At 42.3% G+C, this 25,753-nt stretch overlaps 1 protein-coding gene and 1 long non-coding RNA gene across 2 annotated transcripts in view; one reads left to right on the top strand and one right to left on the bottom strand.

Annotated features, from left to right (window-relative positions):
• Positions 1–8,964, top strand: part of LOC140706881 (uncharacterized) — a 9,750-nt gene extending 786 nt beyond the window's left edge. The window contains exons 1-3 of the long non-coding RNA XR_013545244.1: positions 1–4,623; positions 7,165–7,346; positions 8,621–8,964. The exon at positions 1–4,623 is cut by the window's left edge and continues 786 nt beyond it. This is a non-coding gene — a long non-coding RNA (uncharacterized LOC140706881). The remainder of the gene's footprint in view (positions 4,624–7,164; positions 7,347–8,620) is intronic.
• On the bottom strand, positions 7,423–23,128 carry NRSN1 (neurensin 1). Its single transcript, XM_072998687.2, has 3 exons — positions 22,878–23,128; positions 12,989–13,192; positions 7,423–10,590 (listed from the first exon to the last, which is right to left on the bottom strand). Exons 2-3 carry the CDS (start codon positions 13,181–13,183, stop codon positions 10,192–10,194), a joined length of 594 nt encoding a protein of 197 aa, XP_072854788.1. The 5' UTR covers positions 13,184–13,192; positions 22,878–23,128; the 3' UTR covers positions 7,423–10,191.
• Between the last annotated feature and the right edge of the window lie 2,625 nt (positions 23,129–25,753).

The raw sequence follows: 25,753 nt of genomic DNA, 5'->3' as shown, positions 1-25,753 counted from the left end.
TTATCCTGACACGAAGGAGGGTGATTCAAAAGCTAAACACAAAACCAGAATCTTTTGACTCATCTCTTCTTCATGAAAAGTATTATTAAATTATTGCATAAATAATTGTATTGTTGCTTTTTCTGCTGAGTGAAAGTCTCCATCCCGTGAAGAAACATAATGGGCTTGATGCAAAGTAGACATCCAAGTGGGGGAAAATATTACTTGTTTTGAAAGGGAGGACAATACCAGAACTTCAGCTACTGCAATACTCACTCACACCTGGTGTGGCCAGATATACACATAAAATACACACATATATACATAAGCTCATAATTTAGAAGAGTAACTTTCTTGGACTGCAAATCCCAAAGTCATCCACTTGAGCCACTGGGAGATTTGGGGAACTGTATTTCAAAAAGGTGAGTGCTCACTGGAAGGACAGATCCTGAAGCTGAGGCTCCAATACTTTGGCCATCTCATGAGAAGAGAAGACTCCCTGGAAAGCACCTTGTTGTTGGGAAAGAGTGAAGGCAAGAGGAGAAGGGGACGACAGAGGGCGAGTTGGTTGGACAGTGTCATCGAAACTACCAACGTGAATTTGAGCAAACTCCAGGAGGCAGTGGAAGACAGGAGGGCCTGGCGTGCTCTGGTTCATGGGGACACAACGAGTAAACAACAAAATTTCAAAAAAAGTTTATTGTTTCCAAGCTGTGCCTATATCATAATCTATAATTATCCAATGAAAAGTGAAGTGTGTGTGTGTGTGTGTGTGTGTGTGAAGGATATTTCTCATTCCTAGCAGTGTTTGTAAGTAATGAGATCTCACTTTCTCTCTCCCTCCCCCCCGCCACACACTCCTTACCTGATGGCTCTGTCAGTACAGGCTCTCTTCCCCCCAATCCTGTTCTGATACTAGAAGTGAGTTAGTTGGGAACAAAAGTTACCTGGAGAAAAGGGAGCACAGTGGCCTATTAATTTGATGTTTCAGCTCTCATCAACTGCATGATCCTTTCTTCTTCTCTTTTTCTTTTTTAAAAGACACCACAGCTATCAGGCAGGGTGAGGCAACTGCTGTAGACAACTGACTCTGAGTGGCATGATACAGTAAGAAATAGCTGGTTATTTTATTATTCTTGTATAATGATTACCCATAGTTCCATGGAGCAGGATAGACAGACGCTTGAGATGATTGCTTCCTTAGCTACCATTAGCAACATAGCTTCCAGTACTATATACCTTGACTTGGCATGGGGAGGGACATTTGCTGTTCTGCCTCAACAGCACAATGTCCTGATGCCTCTGCCCTGCTTTATATGGACTTTGTGCTAAAGAACAAACTTCCTTATGTACATTGCTGCCAATATTTTAGCATGTCTGTCGGTTCTCGTGTCTGCTAAGGTCAAGTTGCTGTTAAAGGGACCTTTTCTTCAGTAACATTCTTATAATTGTTTGACACAGATAAAAATGTGGTATGTGTTTTTGTTTTAATTACTGGATAATTCTGTTCTTAGGTATTTATTTGTCGAATGTTTTGTTGCTTCTCTTTGGAATGGGATTAAGTTCTTTGAAGGTATGGATTTGTCTCTATGGTTTATGAAACTGTGTGAAATGCTGTGCCATGCCCATTGATAGTGCTGTAAGTGCAACAGTTATCTATAAAAACAAAAATCAAGTATCACCAGCTTTTACTGATGCTTTGAAGCAACTGATCTTACCTTTTGTTTCCAGAAATCTTAAAGTTAAAAAAACAACCACCACCACCATCCAGTGGGAATGTTGGAGGAACTGGAGTACTACAGAGTGCTTACACTGAGTCTATTCCCAAAACATAATTTTTTAAAAAAATGCAAGGGAGAATCTGCTGCCATACATTTGAGTATGAGAGGACATACGTGTTTTCAGCCATATAATCTGTGACTCACTGTGCTTGTTCTACCGGAATGATATAAAAAGGAAAGAGAGAGGTCAAGGCAGCCCATAGAGAACAGCCAGATGGCTGGCGTGCTGTGGCTGTGCAAATCAGAAGGGAAGCAGCAGACACAAACATCCTGAGAGCATGTGTTCATCAACATGAACAAGATAAAAGGCCATGATTGCCAATCAAGCTATGCCAAATTTGATCTCAGCACAAATTGCATGATGAATGATTACTCTTTGTTAAATAGCATTGAGAGCTTCTAATCCAGAAGCAAAGGGGAAAGAATCTGAATCTACAGGAGAGGTTGGTATGAAATGGCTGGTGGAAAACAGAATTAGAGCATGCTTCCTTCTCTCAGGAGATATTCTTTTAATAATGTCAGGAAAGACAATGTCTCAAAAAGCATATAGAAGGTAGACTGCTTTCGGCAGGACTTGGTAGGACTCACTAGCAACCTTTTCTTGCTTCTCATTTTATGCCAAAGGTTTTTTGTCTCTTACTTGAGTGAGTCCCCATCTTTGTTTTACCTTCTTATTGTCCTTTGCCCTCCTTCCTACCACCCTTTAGTTATGTGAGATTAAAAGTGACCATGCTGGCCAGCATTACTGGTTTATCATAAAGATTACTGAACTAAAGCACTTGAAGATTACTGAACTAAACCACTACCACCCAGGTAGTGAATGGGATAACTGGGACTTAGAATTGCATTCGGTTATGAAGAATCTGTGCAGATGATAGTGGTAAACAAGATCCCAGCGCTTGCCATCAGGCAACATTTTAGCAGCAGTCCTGGTACTGGCGGGTGTTTTCAAAGTCTTTTCAAAGGAAGCCCCATGTAGATTGTGCTACTGTAGTCTAGTTAAGTAGTGTTACTAATGCAGGTAGGACCAAGGCTAGATCTAATTGTACCAGGAAATAAGTGTAACTAGTACACCAGCCAAAACTGAGCTAAACCCACTGACAAGTGACTGCCATTATGTAATTATTTAGAGGGCCTTCCATCCTTGCGAGGTTGCTGGAAGATAACATCATTCTGCTTTTTACTCAGCAAGAAATATTCTAGATATATTTACTTCCCTGGCCACCCCCTAAATGGGGCTATATTAGATTTCCGATATGATTCCAGAGCTAATGTTATCAGAAGAGAAGCAGAGAAGATGGAAGGGGACTAGTGGATATTACAGCCATAATTTTAAATGTCTTTCAGCAAGTACAAAATGTCACATTTCTGCTCCTCTCCATCTTTAATTGAACATCACATTGGAAAGGTCACGGTGCCCGACTTGGCTGCTGCCCACACAATGCTAGCTTGACAGCAATGAAGGGAATCGAGAATAAACAAGATTTCCACTGACATGAAAAGAGCAAGACAAAGCCTCATCATTATGATTTTGATATTGTGGATCTCACAGATGTAATAATTAAAAAATGATAATAGCTCATAGAATTCTTGCTCTGTGCACTTCAAGTGCTTTTGTCCAGTTATTCTGACAAAACCACTGTAAGATTTCCCAGCATGATTAGTCTCGTGATGGAGAGAGGGGAGAAAGAAACAGTGAGCCCCCCTCCTGAAGGCGTTCAAGGCTTCACTGAGAGTGAGCTTTTCCTTGGGAACACCCAACTCATATTTTTCAACCTGTGCTGATCTGAAGTATTAGGTTGTGGGAAATTTCTGCTTAAAGGTTGTAGCTGCGTTCTGTTCCAATGACGTGCAAACACTCTTGGCAAGAAGCGGCAGCTGCCAGCAGGCGGGGTAGCCCCTTATTCTGCCGTTTCGCTTAGAGGTAGTAGAGCATAAGATCAAAGGATTATTTTAGCCAATCCTAGTTACGATTAGGTAACTAGTATCCTCTCTCATAACATACTATGTAATCATGCTAAGTAAATAAAAGAGCTCTCGGGGCATTGCCAGTAGGCTCCACTGCCTCCCGACAGCCTTTCAACTCCTTTGTTCTCTCTCTAAGGCAATTAGCCTTCCTTTGTTCCGTGATCACCCACATTAGGTCATAGTGAGTTTCTTAATGAGATGATGTGAAAGCCCTAGAAAATTAGGAAGTAGAGAATTTTTTTTTTCATTTGCAAGGGGAGGAGATCTTCCTTATTAAAACAAGCTGGCTGAAATGTGTTTTTCTTCCCTCTCGATTGATGCATTGCCTCCCTTTTTTCTCCCTTCTTCTTATATTGAGTTTGTGTTTTTGTGTGCTGTTTCTTACTATTCATCATGTAATCTATGGCGGTTATTCCACCAGCCTACGGGCCAGCATATGGGTAGAACTTGGAAAGGTTACTTCTGGGCAGTGTGTGTATGCTAAAACTGCCAGAATCTGGGAGTAAGTAATTCAAAATAAATGGAATGTAATGAAACAACATGGGCAAAGAAATCCTGTATATTAATTATAGTGGTATCCATATGTGTATATTTCTACCCATATTAGCCACTTTAGGAAACTGCCCAGAGAGAAATATGCAGTTTTTAAAAAAAGGAAATAAATGAAATGGAATTACCAGAACTGGCGAACTCCCGGAAGTTGGTTAGTTCCTTCCCAATTACTAACTAGATCCTGAGTATAATCACTTTTAAAGCCATAATAGAAAAATTTTAATTTCCTTTTTCTTTTTCCTTGGATTAGGTGCATCCAAACAGGCTCAGTGGATGAGTTTGGGCCAGTATTAACTGTCTCAGCCACTTCAGGATCTCTTCATATGTATCTCACCTTGTTTCAGTAAGGGAAGTTTGAAGGTATGTTAAGTTAAAATGCCGCTGGATGACAGGGCTACTCTAAACAGGCTTAAGGAAAGACCACAGCTTATTGAGCATTCCCCAGGCTCTTCTAAATGACTGCTGCTGCTCTTTGTTTGGCCACATTGTGTATAATGACAACAGTTGACACATGAGTAGCTTTCATTACCTTGTGTGTAGTTCTGCATCCCTTCTGTGCACATCACCACTATGTTTAATTGCCTCCAAATGGCAGTTGTGATGATGCCTGGCTGCCCTTGTCTCCTGGAATAACTAGCTAAGATAAAATAAGGGAAAATCAAAATCTGGAGTGATTGAAAGTTTGGCAGCTAGAACTAAAGCACAGAGCTGCTGGAGGGGAAACCAGTTCCGATGGCTGCCTGCATATGTGTCATAACTGTCTCAATCCGAGTTTAAAAGGTGAAGACAACAAAACATACAGTTCAACACAAAAGCATTTTATAAATATATGATTTAAAATAGCTGGCATCCAATAATAGTGGACCCAGGCCAACCCACTTTTCATCTTTTTTGAAAGTGTTTCCCCTCCTCAGCCAAAATATGCAACTAAAGTATATCAATTATTATTTGTTGTTATTATGTGCTATCAAGTCACCTCTGACTTATGGTAACCCTATGGCTGATCTCCAGAATGTCCTTGTCCTCAGCTGCTCTGCTGAGTTCTTGTAGACTCTGGCCCGTGGGTTCCTAGGGAGTCTGTCCATCTCATATTTGGTCCTCTTTTCCTGCTGCCTTCAACCTTTCCCAGCATTACTGTCTATTCCAAAGAATCCTGCTTTCTCATGATATACACACATTAGGACATTATTATAATACTCATATTGCAATTCTCTTGTTTCTAAGAGATTGTGGGTTACGACCCTGCAAAGTAGCTGAGTGGTATATATACCAATTTTGCTAGTGGGAAGAGGATGCTAAAGGTCCTGCAGTGTAGAACTATTGCTCTTATCTGGGCATTCAGTGTTTGGAGTGTTTTTAGGCGAATGCACTGGGGCATGTCTGAGAAAAGGAAATTATGAAATATTTTCTGGGGGCAGTTCTCTTTATTAAGAGGGAGGGGGTTGTAACATATGCATAACTTTAAGAGACTCTGCAAGTTTTAATTTGGCTTTCCACTTGGGCGCTTGGGTAAACTTGGCCCACATATTAATCATGCCCAAAGGCTGCAACAGGTGAAAGTAGCTAGGGAAAAATAAGGGAAAGTTTCAGCTACTTCCTGCTCTAATTCCACAGGTGTAGTAGGTCACCAGAGGCCAAAAGCAGATGTTAGAGACAGCCCATGACTGGAGAAGTGAAATTCTTAACTAATGTGATCATATTTTCTCACCAATGGGATTGTGCACATTAGCTTGTTTTTATTTGGGGATAGATCTTTGAGATTTAAGCACATATTCCTTTGAATTCTCTTTTCATAAATACAGAAAGATTGCCACAATCATCCTTTGGCAACAGAATTTACTTTCAGTTCAAATTATGGGCTATCTCTAACCCCTGTCTGTGGCCAGAGAGAGCCATATTACAATAGATGCAACATAAAGCCTTCAATACCAAGTCTGTATGAAGAGGTGGGTAGATGCACGAAAGCACATGCTGAAATAAAAATGTTAGTCCTAAAAAGTCTCACAATACTTTTACTTTTGCTAACATCTCACCTAGTCTTGCTTTTTTGACTGTCCCCACTTTTTGAATGCCATGCTTGACAAAGAGGTCATAATCACCAAAGTTTACATATTATTTTGTTTCTTTTGAAAAAAAAAAAGATCTAATAGAAGTATCACCATGATACGGGATTTGTATCTTGTTTACTGGCCAGCACAAGTGTCTTGATGACCTGCAGATGGAAAGGCACTGTCTAAATTCCAAGTCTTCCCACTGAGTAACAGTTCAGAGATGCCAAATCTACCAAGTTCAGGAGAACCAGATTTTGCTGCTGGACAGTCATTTGATCTCTGATCTATCAAATTTGAGAGATGTTCTCTGATGCTAACTAGAGCTCTTTTAAAAGGTGAACCAAGATGTGGTGTATGCTGTTCCATGGCAAAAAGAGCATGCAGTTCAAAATTCAGGTAATGCAGATGCTCTTTTGAAAGCTAATGTAAAAACCAGCCAACGATAAGAAAAGTAAAAAGAATCATCAAGGACCCTGCAACTTTGGATCAGACATAGTTATACCTCCCCCTTCCTACAGATTCCATTGCTCCTATACTTTATAAAGTGTGGTTTATTAATGCTTCTAAGATTAAGAAAATAATTCTTGAACAAGCCATATGATGCTGTCAGTCTGAAGCCAGAAAATATCCAGCATGGCATTCAGAAGACTGCAGAACTGTACGTGTGCACCTGTTCCATGCTCCTTTCCTTAATTTTCTTCTCTTCTCTAAGTAACATTTTGTTAAAAATAAATAAATAAAATCAATGATGTCTCTAGTGCCAAGCTTGATTGTAATTATCCTCTGCCACTGCTGCTATCAAAATCTCACAATTGTCTCCCACTCTATGTAAGATTCATCATGTCATGGAACTTAATTCATCCAACAAAGCCTACAAGCAAAGAAAATGCTCAAGTAGGTTGCAGGTGTATCTACTATGACTGTGAATTGCAACCACCTACCCCTGGATGACGTTACTTTCTCTACCACATGATGGGAAGCATTCCTGTGGACACCTGGGCCAGTGTTTCCTAAAGTGAGTTCCATTCAGCAATCCAGCCCACAGTAAGCACTCAATATCAATGAAAGGGCATTTGTTTACAAGCAACAACGACAGTTCTTAATAATTTTATTGAATCCATTCAAAAAAATATATATAGACATAACTATAGAGTGGGCATATATTGTCAAAGAATACAAAGTTCACACTTTTTAAAAACACAGTTTTGTTTTAGAGCCATAGATTAAAGAGTTGAGGATAGCTGTGCCTTTTGCAACAAAGATGATTTATACCTTAAGGGACAAATCTGTAGGTAAGCATTTACACAGCTGTCTCTTTGATTAAGGATAAGCTTTCCCTATTATTTAAAAAAATAGAAGTATAACATTTGATAATTCTCTTTTTTCAAGGTCAGCTAGTCAGGATGATGGCGGGAAAAATACTTCAATACTTCTGGTTTTAAGAAATGTGCCAGGAACTTTATCTTGCAAGATATGCACTGAAATTAATGGGGTATAGGCAAGAAAAGCGACATATGCCCTGTAGATTGGTGGTCCTCAACCTTGGGCCCCCAGATGTTCTTGGACTTCAACTCCCAGAAATCCTAGCCAGCAGAGGTGGTGGTGAAGGCTTCTGGGAGTTGTAGTCCAAGAACATCTGGAGGCCCAAGGTTGGGGACCACTGCTGTAGATAATAAGCAAGGCCACCCCCACCATTAGACAGAGGGAGACTAAAACTTTGGGCAGTAGATCCTGGGGAAGCAGCAGTGGTAGCTGAACCCTCCAGTTGTTTTCTTTTGAGTCCTTTGGCCATTTTTCTATCTTGGAGGACAGAGCTGTGTGCGCTGCATAACCTGTTCTGAACCTCATCCCAGACCTGCTGCCTTCAGGGATGGTGGAAGACCCTATCCCACTTCCCAGATGGCAGTAAGGTTGAGCAGCCAGTCCACTCTCTATATGACATGGAGTGGGGTATTGTCTTATCTTTTGCCTCAGCCAGCAAAATACCGTGCACTGGCCCCTGGATACACATGTTTGCCAATCCAGGAACATACTCCAAGTAGAAGGGCTTCGATTGCCTTTTCTGCAAGGAAGCAGATTTCTATATGTACATTTGCTGCTTCAGTGGAAGTAAAAGCAGATGCCCGTATGTGTCTAAGAGGCCTATGTACACTTTAAGAGCTCTGTACACGTGGCATTGCGTGACAAGGTGCTGGACTGAACTTTTTATTGTCCTTACCTTGTACTAACGCAAGTGTGTACCTTGAGTGGCAAAACAACACTGGCCACATTTGTCTTTGTCCTCACCAGGACATGAGATCAAGCACTGCAGCTCAGCATTCAGTTTCTTCCAAAATCATCATCATCATCATCATCATCATCATCATCATCATCATCATCATCATCATCATCATCATCATCATCATCATCATCATCAAGTGGCACCTTTCAAAATGATACTTTTCCCCATTAATAAAATTTTGAAGCAAAATGAAGAAGACCATGTGGGTTGAAGGATTAAATTTAGAGCTCTGAACAGGTCATTTTTTCCCCATTCTGGTTTAATATAAATAAGTACATAACGGCAATTAGGGACATAATATGCTCAGCCATGCAGGTTGTTAGAAGGATGGGCAGATTTCTTAAACCCCCCAAAGGGGGGTTTGCTGCTGTTCTTTCTCTGATGACAGTCAATAGTGGATTTTTAAAGAATAAAATTTGGAGATTTTACTCAACATAGAAGTGTTGCTTTTGAGTGTAACTCCCATAATTTCCCAGCTAAGTTCCTGATTTCTAAAATTGGGAGTTGTACGTCAGAAATGTAACATTGCTATGCTCTAATCTTTTATAACAGGATTGGGAAAAGACCAGAATACCAAGTGGACGATGTACCACTTAAATTAAAAACAGGCAGACAGATGAGGGCATTGACTGTAATCTAGTAAAGCTCTCCATGCAAGTGGAAGAGAACCATGAACAGCTGTGTTCCCATCAAAGCAGGTTGCATTGATGGATAGAAACGCTGCTGTTCAGCTTACAGCGCAGTCAACCCTTCTGACCTTATGGTGGAAACATCAAGGAAACTATGACTTCCATGGTTCTCATGTGTTTTTCTGGAAGTTTACCTATGCTTTTTGAACAGAGGATAATTTAGGCTGACCGCAGAAAAAGCCAATATAAATACGTCTGCCATTTGGGAAAAACAAAATGGCTTTAGTGAGAAGCCAGAGTTCCAGGGCTACTGTAGCTTAACATTTACTACCAGCCTCCTGAAGCACACTGAGTGCTGCCAACAAGAGTGGATAAAGAGACCTTCATCTGTAGTTTGTTTAGCATGATGTGCAAACCTGGAACTCTGGCTCATCTCTTCCCCACAAGCCAGAGTCATAATCTAAGAATGAACATTGATGGCGTTGTCTTGGAGGAGAGATGACACAAGTCAGAGATCTTGGGCTGCACAACACACTAAACAAAACACAGCCAGGAAGGAGACAGCTTGGCCCCTATCACTTATAGGAGTCAAATGGGAGCAATCAAGCAGCATGCACCAGTACACTGGCCAATGTGTGACAATAAAGCAAGGTGTAAAGAGAGTTCAGAATTGCATTTTGCAGGATCTTATGGGTCAAATGTCCAATGCACCTTTAAAATACAAGACAGACAGACAGACAGGCAACTCATACGTTAATGATTTATCCAGACCAGCAATGGCTAAACCTTTGCCTTTTTGCCACTTTGATGCTCTTACCAGATTTTTCTTCATTCTGCTCCCTTTCTTTTTTAGTGTAAGAATGCAGCAGTGCTACATAGTGAGCACAGATTCATACGTTAGCCGAAGCCAACCCTTTCAAGGTTACAAGATGAGTAATTTTTTAAAAAAATCAGGTTTCAGATAAAGGTTGGACATTTTGTACTTTGGACAACGTCATAGGGATCTTTGATTCTCCAGGTGCTGGGGCTCTCGTGACTGGGTGTGCATGGGCTTTCATATCTGCTATTCTCTCTTTAAATTTTTGTTGCAAATACTTTTCTTCTTTGGAGTAGCTTTTAGCAAATGCTGACATAAGCAAACAGGCTGCCATCATGGTCCCTCCAATACAAAATAATGTTGCACCTGCCAACTTACATACGTCAAGGGCTCTATTAAACTGAACAGCATGTGTATCCACCACCACAAAATCTTCTACTCGGAGGGCTTCAATTTTGGGAGATACAAGAAAACCTACTATAAGAACTATTATCCCTGTCAGCATAAACACTGTCCCGGAGATGAGTCCGACCTAGAAAACAAAACAAATTTCAGAAATCAACAGAGCTGAATATAATGGACTTGTTTCATTATTTCATTCTTAGCTACTAAATATATCTGACATGCCATTGACATCTGTCAACTCTCCTAGAAAACATGCAATTTTGTAAGTCCCTTGAGGCTTCCATCATGCAGAATTTGAGCAGACAGATGATTTTCATAACATTAACGATATCAGCAAGCAACTGATGGATACAACGAGCCTGCAGGGACTTGTGCAGAGCCTGGAACATGACATTTTTGGACTACAATACCTAGGATACTTCCTAAAAATAACATGCCAAATTCTGCATGTATATTAAAACAGAAAGCATGCATTGAGGTCAATAGGTTTGAAGTTGGAGAGGGGGGAGGTATCATAAAATATTGGCCTGGTGTGTTGCTTCATATTGCACCATTCATGGGTTTGCGTGCAAGGCACATAGTAAGATTCTGTAGTCTACTCTTTGATATGCTGAAGACAAAACTGCAGTAAATAAGAGGAATATAAGGCCATGCGTTACAATAATTTTCCTTGTCAGATCCCATAATAATTATAGGATGTCTGGGGAATTTTCATCCCTCAAGATGTTTTGGACATCATCATCATTAGCCACCATCATCATTAGAAAAGGAATAGGGCAATTGTAGTCCCAAAATATCTGGAGGACAAAATGTGGTTGATATTTGAATGCAGGTTCATTCACCTTCTTTTCAGATAATGGTCTTTTTGACTTTGCATATGCACATTTGATTTTTATTTCAACAGCCACTCAAGGGCATGGAACCAGTGAACTGGTCAAAGAGGATGAGGTAGAATTTCTTTGCATGGGGAATTTCTTTCTAATACTCCACCAAAAGAAAATGTTGGATATACCAAGCCAAGACATGTTGGATATACCAAGCCAAGACATTTTAAAATGGCCAACATTTGGTCCATATCGTGCACATGTCCTGGCACTGAATGTTCCTTGACCCATGTTTTATAGATAAGAAGACATGTCTGCCTTGCTGAAAACCAGAAACATTTTGAATACATATTGATCCTATTCTAAACTGGATTCATATTTAGCAGAGCATTTATTTCTGAGTACCTGAAGAACATACTGAGAAACACATCATTCTGAGACCGATGAAATTTCACATCAGACATGTCTAAAATTGCACTCTTAAGTGATTCTTAAATTTGGGAGAGGGGGATCCATGTACGAATTTGTTGCATAGTTGTCCAACTATAAAATGTGGGATGTTCCATACCACAGCTTATTTACACAGATGAATAAGATCTGGTAGTTGTCCAACTATAAAATGTGGGATGTTCCATACCACAGCTTATTTACACAGATGAATAAGATCTGGTAGTTGTCCAACTATAAAATGTGGGATGTTCCATACCACAGCTTATTTACACAGATGAATAAGATCTGGTTTATTATACCTTAAGACCACATCCAGATCTTATCTACTTGAACGTCAACTGCAGCTTGAGCACTGTAGCCTTAAGGTGTTAGAGCCGTGTTTAATACAATCTTTACCTTTTTGGTATGTTAAAAATTAAAATACCAAGGAAGTCCAGTAAAGTTATTTTGAAGACATGCATGTGTGAGTAAGTGTTCAAATAATCAAAGACATAGTCCTCCCATAACATTGCACTATAACTTGAGAGAATAGTGCAATTATCTTTAATGGCAATCCATTGCTCCGGATCAGTCCTTCACATAGACCTCTAGACTGGATTACAACTCCCACAATCACAGCTTGTATTTATGGAAGCTGCAGCCCAACAGATCTGAAGGTCACAAGAACAGGGAAGGCCCCAATATAGAAGGATAGGAGTGAAATAAATTCTTCACTTAAAACGTTGCATTTGAATTCCTAATGAGAAAGGTTATGATGAGTTGCCAAGTGAGGGCAATGACCAATTTCTCAATCCTTTGAGTTAATGCATTCTGAAATACAGGATTGCCTTTTGCCTAAGATTTCCTTAGACAATATGGTCTGGTTTTTTCCAGCATCTAACTGCACAAAGCACTGTCCATTCCAGAGATGGGAAAAGTTATCTTTGTCCATTAGAACTCCCAGAATATTCCAGCCAACATGGATAGCATGGCTGTCATGGCCAATGTGTTCTGGGATTGTAGTCCAAATAGCAACAGCAGCAGCAACAGCTGCAGCTTTCCTATTTAGACTGCTGCAAGAATAGTGCAGATGTGCAGAGCTTGTGACCACCAGAAATGGAGTCCATATAGGCACAAAAACATTTTTATTCTGCTGTCTACTTAGAAAAGCAAACCTAAAGGGAGTGGAGTGGACTCTCCAGTTATTGGAAGACTAACATACAAGGTTTTGGTGGAGCAGAATCGCTGCAAGCTTCTACAAGGTAGCTATACCTTCCAGAATACAGAGCTCCACCTGCTGGGTGATCTCTGAATCTGAAAATCGTCATCATACTCCCAAATGGATGTTGTGCAGTCTTCATAGAACTGGTGCAGGTAAGAGCGAACTCCATAACGCTGGTGGTAACCACTCTCGGTGGCCCCCTGTTGTGCTTGCTTGGATGCACAGATGTCAGCATATGCACTCATCCTTCTCACCTGCAATGAGAGAAGCCAGATCATGGAGTCCCACCAACCTATGTTTTGACTTCCATAACAATCACAAAAATGAGTGAAAGTAACAATAACTTCCTGATAGAGAACAGACCCCCAACAAAGGAAAAATTCCCAGAAAAGATATTAACAGACTCATTTTCCATTGAAAATTCTCATTGACGCATGAACCCAAATGTCTCAAGTTATGTCCCTCCAGTTCCTTAAGTGCTCAATATGCTTTTCAACTCAGTGGCACTTTCAAGAAGCATCCTGGAAAGATAAGAGATTAATGCAGTTCAATTAGTGTTGATTGTTACTTATACTGAATATCTCTACGCACAAGTCACTTTTGGAGGAAAAAAGGTGCACTGGGTTCCCTGCCTCCAAATGATTTTTGTCAAGAGTTCACATTATAATGGTGGCGGCGGTGATTTGTATGTGTGAATGTGTGTGTCCATCATTTTCTATAACATACACATTCCAAAGTACTGGCCAAAAATGGGACTATGTACAAGATGCTATACTTTTAGGGACCAGGAATTACAGGGCTGAATATAATATGTTTATGCTGTTAGGAACCAGAAAAAAAGAGTCCAAGTTCCACCACTGAGCAAGAGTTGATTTGTTCACAAGAAGGACACTTATATGTTACAGGTAGAGATGGGGAAAAACCACAGTTTGGCACTTCAGTGCAGTTTGGTGCAGCACCTGCACAGGTGTTCTGCAAGCGCTGCACACGCCCCTCTCCCACATTCTCTGCACACTTGCCCATTCCCTGGCTGAAGCGTGCTTCCCTCCCTGCCTCCTCAGTGCAACTGATCACAGCACATGTTTCCCTCCTCTGCCTCCTCTAATAGCCACCCACTCAAAAGCAGCACTACAGGCTTCCCTGTCTTGCTTTCTTGTATGAGTGGGTGGCTGCCAGAGGAGGTGAAGGAGGGAAGCATGGGCTGTGTTCGGTGAGTGCGCAAATGTTCTGAGAAGGCAGGGGAGGGAAGCATGGAGAGGAGGCAAGAGAGGGGAGTGAGCAGAAGTGGCAGGTGCTGTGCTGAACTGTGCTGAACTGCTGAACTGTGGTTCATGCCCATTTCTAGTTACAGGCACTATGTTACTATAGTTTTTCATTTATCATAAGCTGGTGAGTGGGGGGGGACAGAAGATTGGGGAGAAAATGTGGCCCAAGTTACTATAGCATACCAAAAGGTCATGGATGGATAATTTATGTCAGAGTGGGCCAGCAAGAAACAGCATATAACCCTTGCAGAAGGCCATGAGGACTAAAAAAACACCATTCTTAGTAATTCTTATGGCTATTCTGTGTCCCACTACTGCAGCAGAAGATGCTGTCCTGTCACTAGTGTTGAAACATGATTCAACCCCCAATCCAGCTGGCTTTTGCATGTGGAGTGGGGGCAGGTGCCATACTGCTTTTTGTCTTAGGAAGTAACATGTCCTAGGCCAGCCCTAGGCAAAACAGGCAAATTATTGAGTTAGAGGGACCTATGACCTGACCATGTGTAAGGCACTCTCTATATTCAATACTGAATGTGCAGCTTCTTTCACTCAGACAAGACAACAGAAATAGAACTATGGTCAGACAGAACATGGGTTAAATGATGATACAGCAACAGCCATGATATTAGCATTTACAACAGCAAGACACAATAATGATGGGAGTAGAAAGGACACTCAACCAGTAACAACTGGTTTACAGTGCAGCAACCTAAGGTATTCTGTCAGCCTTGGTACGTTTAAGAACTCAGAAAAACTATATCTCTGAAGTTGTCCACCAGAAGAAGGAGTTTTAAATAACTAGGATGGCTGACTGCAATGACTATGACTGCGCTTTCTAAAAAAGCGTCTGAAGTGACATGGAGAAATCCGCCCAATCTGGTCTGCGAACACAGAAAACTGGATGCACAATCACATTAGTCTTACTGTGGCAGCCACACAGAACATCAACGCTGAAACAAAATTGGTGTCAGCTAAGGGCAAAAATATTTATTTACTTTGCAAAAGCATGTCTTGGCGTACCTTAATTGGGTTTAGCAAGAATACAGGGCAATTTGCCAGTAAAATTAGCACACAACTGATCAGTGGTTTTGACAGACGCAACACCACCCCTATTAATCTTCCACTCAAATGGGACAATGTGTGAGTTACATACATTTTATAGTCTAGCATAGCATGCATGGAATGTTTGTGTAGATAAGCGCTGCCACCATGGGTAACCTCATGTTTTTGAACAGCCCTCAGTCTGTACATTGAGCCTCCACCACCACGGCTGGCACCACATTTCCCCAATCTCTTGCATCCAGTCCTTTGCTACTACTTGTCATTCATTTTAAACCAAGGCCATAGCTCATGAATAAAGGGCATGATTTTCATACAGAAGGTCACTGGCTAATCTAATGGCTGGGCTGGCAAGGATGTCCGCCTTGGTGAACCAGTCCCCTCAGAGAAATAGATGTTGTGCAGCCTTTGGCTCACTTAGCTATGGCAGCTTCACTTATTCATAATTTTTCACCTTCATCAAGACCTTGACATGTCAGATCCTGGCAACTTTCTCCCCCTCTGTACTGTATGTTAGCAATTTTTGTAGCCTCCTCTACCAGCATCAGCAAGTCATCATCTTGAAGAATGCTTGCTGATATTCCCCATGGCCTCACAATACGGCAGTGGGAGCCAGAGAGTATGACCACTGGAACAGTTGTTTGGGTGACAGGCAAATTCTTATCCCTATTGTCAAGAAAGGGTACCACGTAATAACTAATGTATGTTGAACTAACTAGCTTACTTACCAGTAACTTAAATATGTAACATCAAGGTTCATAAAACATTACTTTTTAGACTACACTTTCTGAGAATTGTAATCTAAAAAGTGACTTTCCTAAATTGTGTACAATTCTTTCTCCTTCCCTCTCTGTTTTTGGCTGAATTCAGAAGCAGCGTTGCCCTAATGTATTGTAGCAGCACTGCAATACAACCTTTGTAATACAAAAAGGCACTGAGCGATTCCAACTGCTTATTTTTGCTGCATGGCCTGACTGTTCTTTCTTCCTGTTATGCATTTAGGAGAACTATATGTATAGGAACGTGGGAGTAAGATCAGCATCAGCACAGAATAAACGTACCTGACTCCCTAAAAATAGTCTGTGATTTCCTGTTATGGAACCAAGTGTATATCCTTTAAATCATTTTGATTTAAAGCTTCTGTTCCACAACTTCTGGTTTCTAAATTTAATTTCTTATAGCAGGTTTAACTTTAAGTCCCTTTCCCATTAGGCAGTTACAGCCACCAGCTACAAAGTCCAGCTCTGCATATATTACCTGTGATGGGGAAAAAAACCTCCAACCTTCTACTCAAATTATATAGAAATCAGCAGGACGTCATATGAAAATGGCAGAACCAGGCACAAACTACTGATGGTTTCATCACTATGACAACAGTCCCCAAATCCCTCAGATTATATTCCTCCAATGCTTTGGGTTGAAGTGCATTACATGTTTTTCCTACTGCTGTGAGGGATAATTTTTTTTCCAGCTGAAAGACCTTGCACTTATATGAGCTTCTGGAATGTCCTCCCCTAGAAGGTTCTCCAGGAGCTGAAACGGTCATTTTCTGATGAAGACATATTATTCTTCCCATCCATGTACACACGTACACTTTAGAACAGAGGCCTAGTTTACAGTAGTAAAGCTAGCTGGATAACTCAGTGGTTTAGGTATCTGGCTGTGGAGACAGAGGTTGGGTGTTCTACTCCCCACTGTGCCTCCTGGGACAACAGCCAGCCTGTATAATCGTGGGCAAACTGTACAGTCCCCGGGTGACCCCCAGAAGAAGAGAATGGTAAACTACTTCTGAGTATGTTCTACCTAGTAAACCCAGAAAGGGTCGCCATAAGTCAGAATGGATCTGATGGCACATTATTGATCTGAAAAGAAAAGAAAAGGAAGGAAGGATTACATTTATCAGGAAATAACTGAGCAGAGTTGTCCTATTTGATGAACTGTAGTTGTGCCAGTTATAGGGTCTTCTGCCTGATGTAAAAAGGAGGACTACCTTTACAACCTGAAGGCCAGTTGCAATGTCCTTACAAGATAAAGCTAATTCACTGGGACGCAAGCAAGCAATTAATTCCAAACGTTACATCATCCTGCTTGTAATACAACACTTAGTCCCTTGTCCTTCTTGCTGGACCTTTTGCACTGGCTAGATTGCTAAATTCAACATCCCATTCTCCCTCTATATAAAAATGTGGTGCTATTAATACTGCCAAAGAGTAGCATCACACAATCAACTGGCATTTAATGCATTCACAGCCAAATGCTTGAAGGGGCAGCCATGGACCCGGAAAGCTATTCAATGATCATCGCCACCACACAGTGCCACACCTTTATCCTGCTAGGTATTTGCTGGGACAGCCAAATCATGGTGTGGTTCACATAGTACTGTGCCAGTAAACTGCTGGTGACAGGCCAACAACTGCTGTTACGGACTGATACTACCACCAGTTCATCCCGATTTGGAGCAACCCATGAGCTGGAAAAGTTACTTTCATAAATTACAACTCCCAGAATCTCCCAGCCAACATGGAGTGGTAGTTTGCAAAAGTTCTGGGCAATGCTGGCAATCACTTGTTGGGCCATATCAATTAGTCCTGAGCTGTATGTGCTGTGCATGCCAAAAAGCCTCTGCCTTTGCATCAAATCCTTCAAAATGAACATTGGTGGCAACTTGGAACCACACAGACTCACAAGGATTGACTTGATAAAACAGTTTGTACAGTTCAGTGCCCTGCAGCTCCTAGATGAGGTTGCCTAGTTTCCCAAGCCAAAAACCCCATTTATGTGTATGTCGTATCCCATGGTTACCTCTTTCACTTGTGGTCACAACTGCATGGAAAGGTTACTATTTCTTAGTGTCTGTACCCCCCAAAAGGGGGGCATGTAACAACTTGGATGGGGAACTTTCCTGAACATCATCCCAACTATGAATCTGCCTTTTCCAACAATGATTTTATGTTCTATCTTACTTTTTGTTTATTCACCACCCACAACAATTTCTGCCACAACATTGGCAAAAATGTTGTAAACAAATATTAAAAGCAATGAATGAAAGAAGTGGCTGTATTTGCAACTGCAAGTGGGTTTTCTCTGAAACAAGCAAGGGGAAAGCACTTTCCAACATAAAATTTGCTAAGGGTTTCAGGCAACCACAATCTCCGTCAATTACTATCAGCCTTGTCAACACAGATGCATTACTGAGCCTGCTTAGAGTTATCAACTTGTGATAATACTTGTTTCTCTTATGCTCTGGAGCTAATATAGCCATAATTGTAAGTTCCACTAGTTCAGCTATCAGTTCCACCAAAACTGATCATTTGTGTGGGAAAAAGGAAGTGGAAAGATAAATCAAAGTAAAAATAACCCACAATATTGAAAAAGACAGCATCACTGGGCAATATGAAGAGGACTCTGATATTGGCAGATGATAGATGATTACATTGAGTCTCATTTATATGAAAGTAAGTCTTTGCTCATTTCATTCTTGGAGGTGAGAATGAAAAATTTCAAAATGTTGGGTGACATTGTGGGAGGTTTTTTTGCATTTGCCTATTTTTGCACAAAATTCATGGTAGTGGTTTTGGCACAGAAAAGCTTTCATTTTGTGAAGAAGATCTTGTATTTTGTGCAAAATGCAAGATTTTTAAAATACAAGATATTGTAGCTTGTTTTATTCAATCTCTGCCCTCAGATTTCTGCTGCTGCAAAAAGTGCTGGAGGTTTTTTTTCCCCCTCTCATGAAGAAGAAAAAAAAAGTCTCATAGTAGTTGACCATTTTGTCAACTGGGGGCTTCAATATGAAGACACTCTTTTATGACAAGGATGAGAAAATCTCATTAAATCCTTAGTTACTTAAACACAGTGCATGTTTCAATCATTGCCTACAGATCTACAGAAAGTCATAGCTGCCATTGAACTTTCCCCAGTACAACAGATTTCTATCATGAATAAAATCATTAAGTAACAAAATGTACAATCCAATCTTTGGAACATGCAGCTGCATAGTAGGTAATCCCTTAGCAACTTCTGTTGCCATGGTAAAGGTTGCCTTGTATGGCTTTTGAGCATTATTACACTCTAACGGTACATTGCAGGTGTGATCAGATTTGTGAATAGAGAAATTAATTGTCAAGAACAGAGTTGCCAAAACTTTTTTGAATGAATCTTTAATCTAGTTCATCACTTTTTCATGAGCAACCAAGAAGAGCAAAACATAATGTGAACAGAATTAAGATAGAGATATTGGTTAACATTTAGTCCAAGGATAAGACATAAGAAAAACGGAAGGTCTTCCACATGGTAACCTTTTCATACTGGCATGCTTTCCTTTCTAATGTAGGATATTACTTTCTGGTCAGTGTTCAAATGTTAGTAGCATTTTAGTAACGCAGAATATTTATTAGTAACGCTGAACAGCCTTAGGAATGCTAAACTAGGATTGCAGGGATCTAGGTTCAGATTTTGTTTCAGCAATGAAATTGACTGCATTTCCATAGACCAGTCACAGTCTCTCTGCCTGCCCCACGTCATAGGGCTGTTAAGACAATAAAAATGGGGAAGAAGTAAAAAAAATCTATATGCCATCATGAGCTCCTTGGAGGGAAGAAAGGATATAAATGAAACATGGGCCTGGAGAAGAGGAAAATAGTAATGGACAAGCTAGATATTTAAAAGTTTCTAATTTTGAGAGGGGGCACCAAAATTTTGCAGCTTTTCAGAAATCCTATAAAATATGTAACAATGGCTTGGTGTATCTGAATTACTATTAATGGATATTATGCTCTGGAAAAAGTTTAAAATGTCTAGAAGCACAAAAACCATTCACTAGATGCTGTTCTTGAAAAACCTATTATTTCTTTTTTGATTACAAATATATATATGAAAATTACAATGAGTTTTATATTCTGTAAGTTCTAAGGAAATTTAAAGCTGATTATTCTAAACCATTTACGTTGTTACTGTGGGTTTGTCACTGTAATACCACTAACAGCATTTTTGTTACTCTTATCAAACAGCAGGTGTCCAGATCTCGATTACTAACATCACTCAAAGGAAAAAGATATTAAATGCAGATGTCATAGTATCTTGCATAGGTGGAGAAAGAACAATCTTTTTTCTTGGATTTTTTTAAACAAACAACAAGTGCAACTTCTTTTTAGCACAACAGAAACAGAGCAACAGGATGAAAAGGAAATGGTTTCCAAAATGGCACGGCGTTGTTGTTATTGTCACCCTGAAAGAGGGGATACATGTCCCACAAGTGTTCACATCGAGGAATGGGGTTAAGGAAAACATAACTCCATAGGTCTTGAGGCCTCTCCTAGTGCGATGTCCCTGTGTTTGCAAGTGGTCATTGGGATATTGGGGAGAAGGTGGGGAACAGGCTGATTGTTGCTTCTCATGCTACTTACTGTTAATGGCCCAAGCCATATAGGCTACTATGTTCTACACAGCACTTGTCATCATAACAGGAGTGCCCAAGGCTAGACTTATGGATGGGCATGTTAGACAGGCGCCAAGTGCTGAACTGAGGGGGTGTCAAGCTGAAAGCGGCACCAAGCTGAACTAAGCATGGTGCTGAGCAGAACAGAAAGGAGCACCAAATTGAACCGAGGGACTCTGAGTTTTCATGTACTGTTTTCTATGAGCAAGGGGAGAAAAAAGCAAATGTTGTAATCTTTCTTGTCTTGTCTTGTCTTTCTTTTTTTGCAGAGTTGTGCAGATTGTTTTAGGTACCACCTCCAAAAATGACCTTCCTTCAGTTTGCTTTGAAGGATATTTCCAGTTTGATTTCATTTCAGATTTCCGCCTTTATTTCATTTGTGCTAGGTAAACATTTGTACCCATATGCCTGGGTCACAGCAAGTGGAATCGGCAGGGCCCTCAGACTCACACCAACCCCACATTTCATAAACCTTCTGTGTGGCTCTGTGAAGCAGACCATGGGTCCGGGTGAGAGTAAAGGCACTGATCAACCAGGATGCTATTCATCCTGCAGCACATGCTGGACATGCTGTTGGGTGGGTAGGTGGTAATCATGTTTTCCCAGCATGATATAGTTTATTGCTGAGGAAAAAAAAGGATGGTAACATCAGCATAGCAGAACATGTATGTTCTTTGCTATACTTGTGGAGCTCCTGAGACAGATCTGGATAAGATTTTCTTTGCTCACTGTCTTTGATGCCGAACGTCTCTTCACATATTCACTCCTGAAAGCATATCACAGGGCTTAGAAGCCACATTTTCAATTGTCTGTGTGGAAGCGTCTGCAACAACATTTGGCTGTCAACCATGCATTATTATGTTACCTACTTCCTCATCCTAACAAACCAAGATAGGAAACAAAAATACATATTAGATTTTATCTGATCCTCTAGGATCCAAGGTCCCCAGGCAGCTGGTGGGGTGAGCAGGCAAGCTGCCTCCTCTAAGGGGGGTGGGGTGTGCTCTCCTGTTCGGCCTAGAAGCTGCCACCCTTTTGGAAGAGGGTTTTTTAAAATGGCCAGACCTGTCTTCCTTGCATATCTCCTTGAGGAGGAACTAAAGCAATAGCCAAGAATTTCTATAGAGAACCTTTAAAAACACACACACACAATGCAGGATTCTTTTTTCAAAGGACAAAGCCAACTTCACGTTTAATTTTTGCCCAGGTGGTTGAAACCTAAGGATAACTGAAGAGGGCATTCTCCTGCCGGCGGGTCTGCTCCACAGGACCAAGGTGGAACAGCCCCAGCCAGCGTGTGGGGAGAGAAGGAGGAAACCCCACAGGTGGAGAAGGCGTGGGAGGCACCGAGCGGCCCCGCGACCCGTTTCCCCCTCCCGCTTCCCGGAGGGCGCTGGCCAAGGTGCTGAAGGCCGCCCGCCGAAAGCCAGCAACCGCCGCCTCGTCTCAGGCGACGCTCTCGCTACCCCGCGAAGCCCGTTGCCTTCCCCCGCCGTTGTTTGCAAAGAAGCCCCGCGAAAGCCCGGCCTTTTCGAGCCCTCCCTCCCTCGCCCCCCGGTGAACCATTTCGCCCCCTAAATTGTCCGCTTTAACCTCTGACCCCACTGGAAGAAAAAGGGACTCTCTCTCCCCTAACACCAGCCGCCCCCCCCCGCTTCTTGACGTGGCTGCGGTGGCCCCTTTCCAACCGCTCGGCGGCGGCTGCCCCTCCCCGTCCAACCCGCCCGTCCTTCGGCAGCGAAGGACAGGCTGAAAGTTAAAGCGCCGCCTGGGTCAGCTCGGCCCGACGGAAAGCCCCCCAGCAAACGGATCTACCTCCGCGATAGGTGGGTCCCAGTTCACACGCCTCGTCCCTTCTTTTTCGGGTGGTTTCCACCGCCCCCCTCCTATTTTATTTTTATTTTTTGCCCCCCGATGACTTTTTGCAAAAAGTGCTACGATGGAGTTGCCCCTGAACCCCTTAGTAGCAGGAACGGAAAACGTGCACTTTCAGACCGGCCAGGACATCCCCTGCTTCCCGTCCCGTCCCCCCCCCCCACGCCGCCAGATCTGTTCCAGAGCCTCCCGGCGAAAACGACCACAACCACAACCACAACAACTCCAACACGCCCCTGCGGGGGGGGGGGGCACCGCGCCGGCTGCAACTTACGAAGCGACGGGCTGCGCGCCCGTGTTTACCTGCTCTGCCCTCTGCCTCCTCCTCCTCCTCCACCGCCTCCTTTTTCCTCCACCTTCTCAACCTTCCCGGCCGGGTGAGCAAATGCAGCCGAGTTAGCTGCAGATCTCTCGCTCGGCGCCCATCTCGGCTCTGAGCGGCTCCCGCCTCAGACGCCACGTAGTATTTACACCCCGGGAGCCTGGCGCGACCCGTGCCTGCGCACTGAGAGCCGCGCCGCCGCCGCCGCCGCCTCCGGGCTCTGCGACGGCGGGGGAAGGAGGGAGGAGGGACCGGAGGGAGGAGCCGACGCCGCTGGGCTCCGGGAGACGCTGGGGGGGGGGGGGTTGGCCGGGCCCTCGCTTGCCCCAGGCCTCCCCTTCCCTCGTCTTCACCACCCCTTAGCATTTCGCGTTCAAGCGTGCCCGGCCCGGCCTGATCCGATCCGATTCCAGGGGGCAATCAATACTGTATAGGTCTTTGGCCAAGACCAGCACGGGAGACTTTGCTGCTGGAGGCAGAGCAGGACGGGCACCCTCCTCCCCAGTCAGGGCGCCTAGTGGCCACAGCCAGCCCGGTTACTTTGGCAGCTGGGGCAGAAAATCTGACAAGTGCCTCTGGTGGTCCAAATGCCGTGACAAGGCACACGTGGGAGTTAACAAGGTGTTGCCCTTCCAGGCTGCCCAAGGTGGATGACTTGAGGCTGCTGCCTTGCTCTGCCAAATGATAGAAGGGGCCCTGCTTTTCAAAACGTTCCCTTCCTCCTTTTCTCACCCACCTGGTTAGCCCAACCGACCTACCTCTGTTTGAGTGGGTGGCTAGATGTGGTGGTTCACACAGCCAGTGTCTCTCCAGGCAGCATGGAGGAATTGAGCTCCAGTCTGCACAGGCCACACCAGGAATATTCTTAATAGAGTGTCTGTGCGAGAGACCAGGAAATGTACAGAAGAAACTGAGGGTGGATATTTTAATAGGATTGCCTCATCTCAGTCTTTGGACCTAAGGATCCAGTTTAAAGGGGGCGGGAATAGCACAAGTGGTGCTGGAGGCAGCTGTGGACATTGGAAATTACAGCTACAGACAGTCATGTGGATAATTTGTTGATCTCGCGTCCCAGAAGGCACTGAGTTGTGTTTCTTCCTTATTAGGTTGAAACGTTTCGCTACTCATCCAAGTAGCGTCTTCAGTCTGAGGAGAGTTGGGAGGAGATCTGGGATATATCGTCCACATTCCTTTCACTTCCCCCTGGTCTTAGAAGGACAAAGGACGGGGGCAGGGAGAGGGATAATCCCACTTCTGCAGTCCTTCTCCACTCATTGTTATGGGTCATTATTAACAGTCCTTCTGGTGTGTGCAGTCCTAATTTTTCTGGGGACTGATGAAAGGGCATCATGATAAATAGAGGACAGATTTTATCTAAGTCCTCCATCCCTGTTGAATGAGGGATTTTCTATATGCACATGTATGGCCTGCCTGACTCCTCTCTTAAACCACCCACTTCTCCGTCCAAAATGAGTACATCTTGGTCATAAAATAAGTGTCCTTTTCCCATCAAATAAAGGAACACAGCTGATTGTAGTCCTGAGCCATTGCCCCTCCTTTGCTGAGCCATTCTCCTGTTTAGTGGCTGTTCGATTTCTCAAATGGAGAGCTCTGAACACTCCTCTTTGCAGATACACTGAGTTGTATATTCACAGGAGATGCTTCCCTAGAGATGTGGTTTTAGGTAGGCAAAGCTTACCTTGGAGCACACTCTCTCATTATCTCTTTGCTTCTCATTTCTCATAACCATCTAGTGTTATCACATCTTGCAGAGTATTGTTCAAAACAAGTAGTTTCACTGGAGGAAATCATTGTGGATTTTTATTTTATTTATTTTGGACTGAGACAGTTCCACCAGTCATGGTGTTATAACAAATGTGTGTATGAACCTGCACCCATTTGTCCTGTATGTTAAATTTCTAAAAAGGAAATTACAATAGATATCCCCTTAGAGGTCTCATTGTAAAGATATTTTATTGCATCCTGATGATTTTGTTGGAATGCTAGGGATTTTCATCCTTTCAGAAGGCCACAGGTGTGCAACAGTGCAAGTACAGGGTTAAACTACTTGTTGCAGAAAATTGCCCTTTCTTCAAAGCAGTGCCTATTTAATCTTTTCAGTGGTGTGCAGTCCAGGTGAGTGTGCATTCCTGCCTTGTAATGTGCTGAGATACAACTGCAGACATTTTGCTGATACTGTATGTCAAAAGGCCAGAAAATAATCCAGTGTTTTGAAATTGTTTTCAAGCCTCAAAATAATAGAGGGCAGCCAAAGACATCTATATTTGTTGCAAATAATTCGTAAAGATGCCTTAAAGCTTTCAACTCTGTGCTCTCAAACTGCTTCTTGGAAGATGTTTTTCTTTATTTTATAACCCAGACAATATTTCCTTCATGTTGATCTAGAGATAAAGTACACTAGATTTCTCTGGGCAGAGAAGATTAATGGATTGATGAAAGGAGTATTTCCTTCCAAAAAGAATCTAATTCTGGGTTGTCATTTCATTGCTTATCCATCAAGACAAGTGATTAAAATTCTTTTTTCTCTTTAGGTGGCCACAAGATCCCAATCCTAATACATTTATGTTTGTGAATTGCTACTTTCTGTTCCCATTTCAACCCCTGATTCTATGCAAGTGCATTTTAGATTATTAATTGGAGTTGTACATTATTAATTGGTGTACATTCTGTTTTTCCAGTAGTGATGTATGGAAGTGAGAGCTGGACCATAAAGAAAGCTGACCCCCGAAGAATTGATGCTTTTGAATTGTGGTGCTGGAGGAGGCTTTTGAGAGTCCCCTGGACTGCAAAGAGAACAAACCTATCCATTCTGAAGGAAATCAACCCTGAGTGCTCA

Source organism: Pogona vitticeps, chromosome 4 (genome assembly GCF_051106095.1).
Source record: "Pogona vitticeps strain Pit_001003342236 chromosome 4, PviZW2.1, whole genome shotgun sequence".
NCBI classification, from domain to species: Eukaryota; Metazoa; Chordata; class Lepidosauria; order Squamata; family Agamidae; genus Pogona; species Pogona vitticeps.
This window is presented reverse-complemented; position numbering and strand designations above follow the sequence as displayed.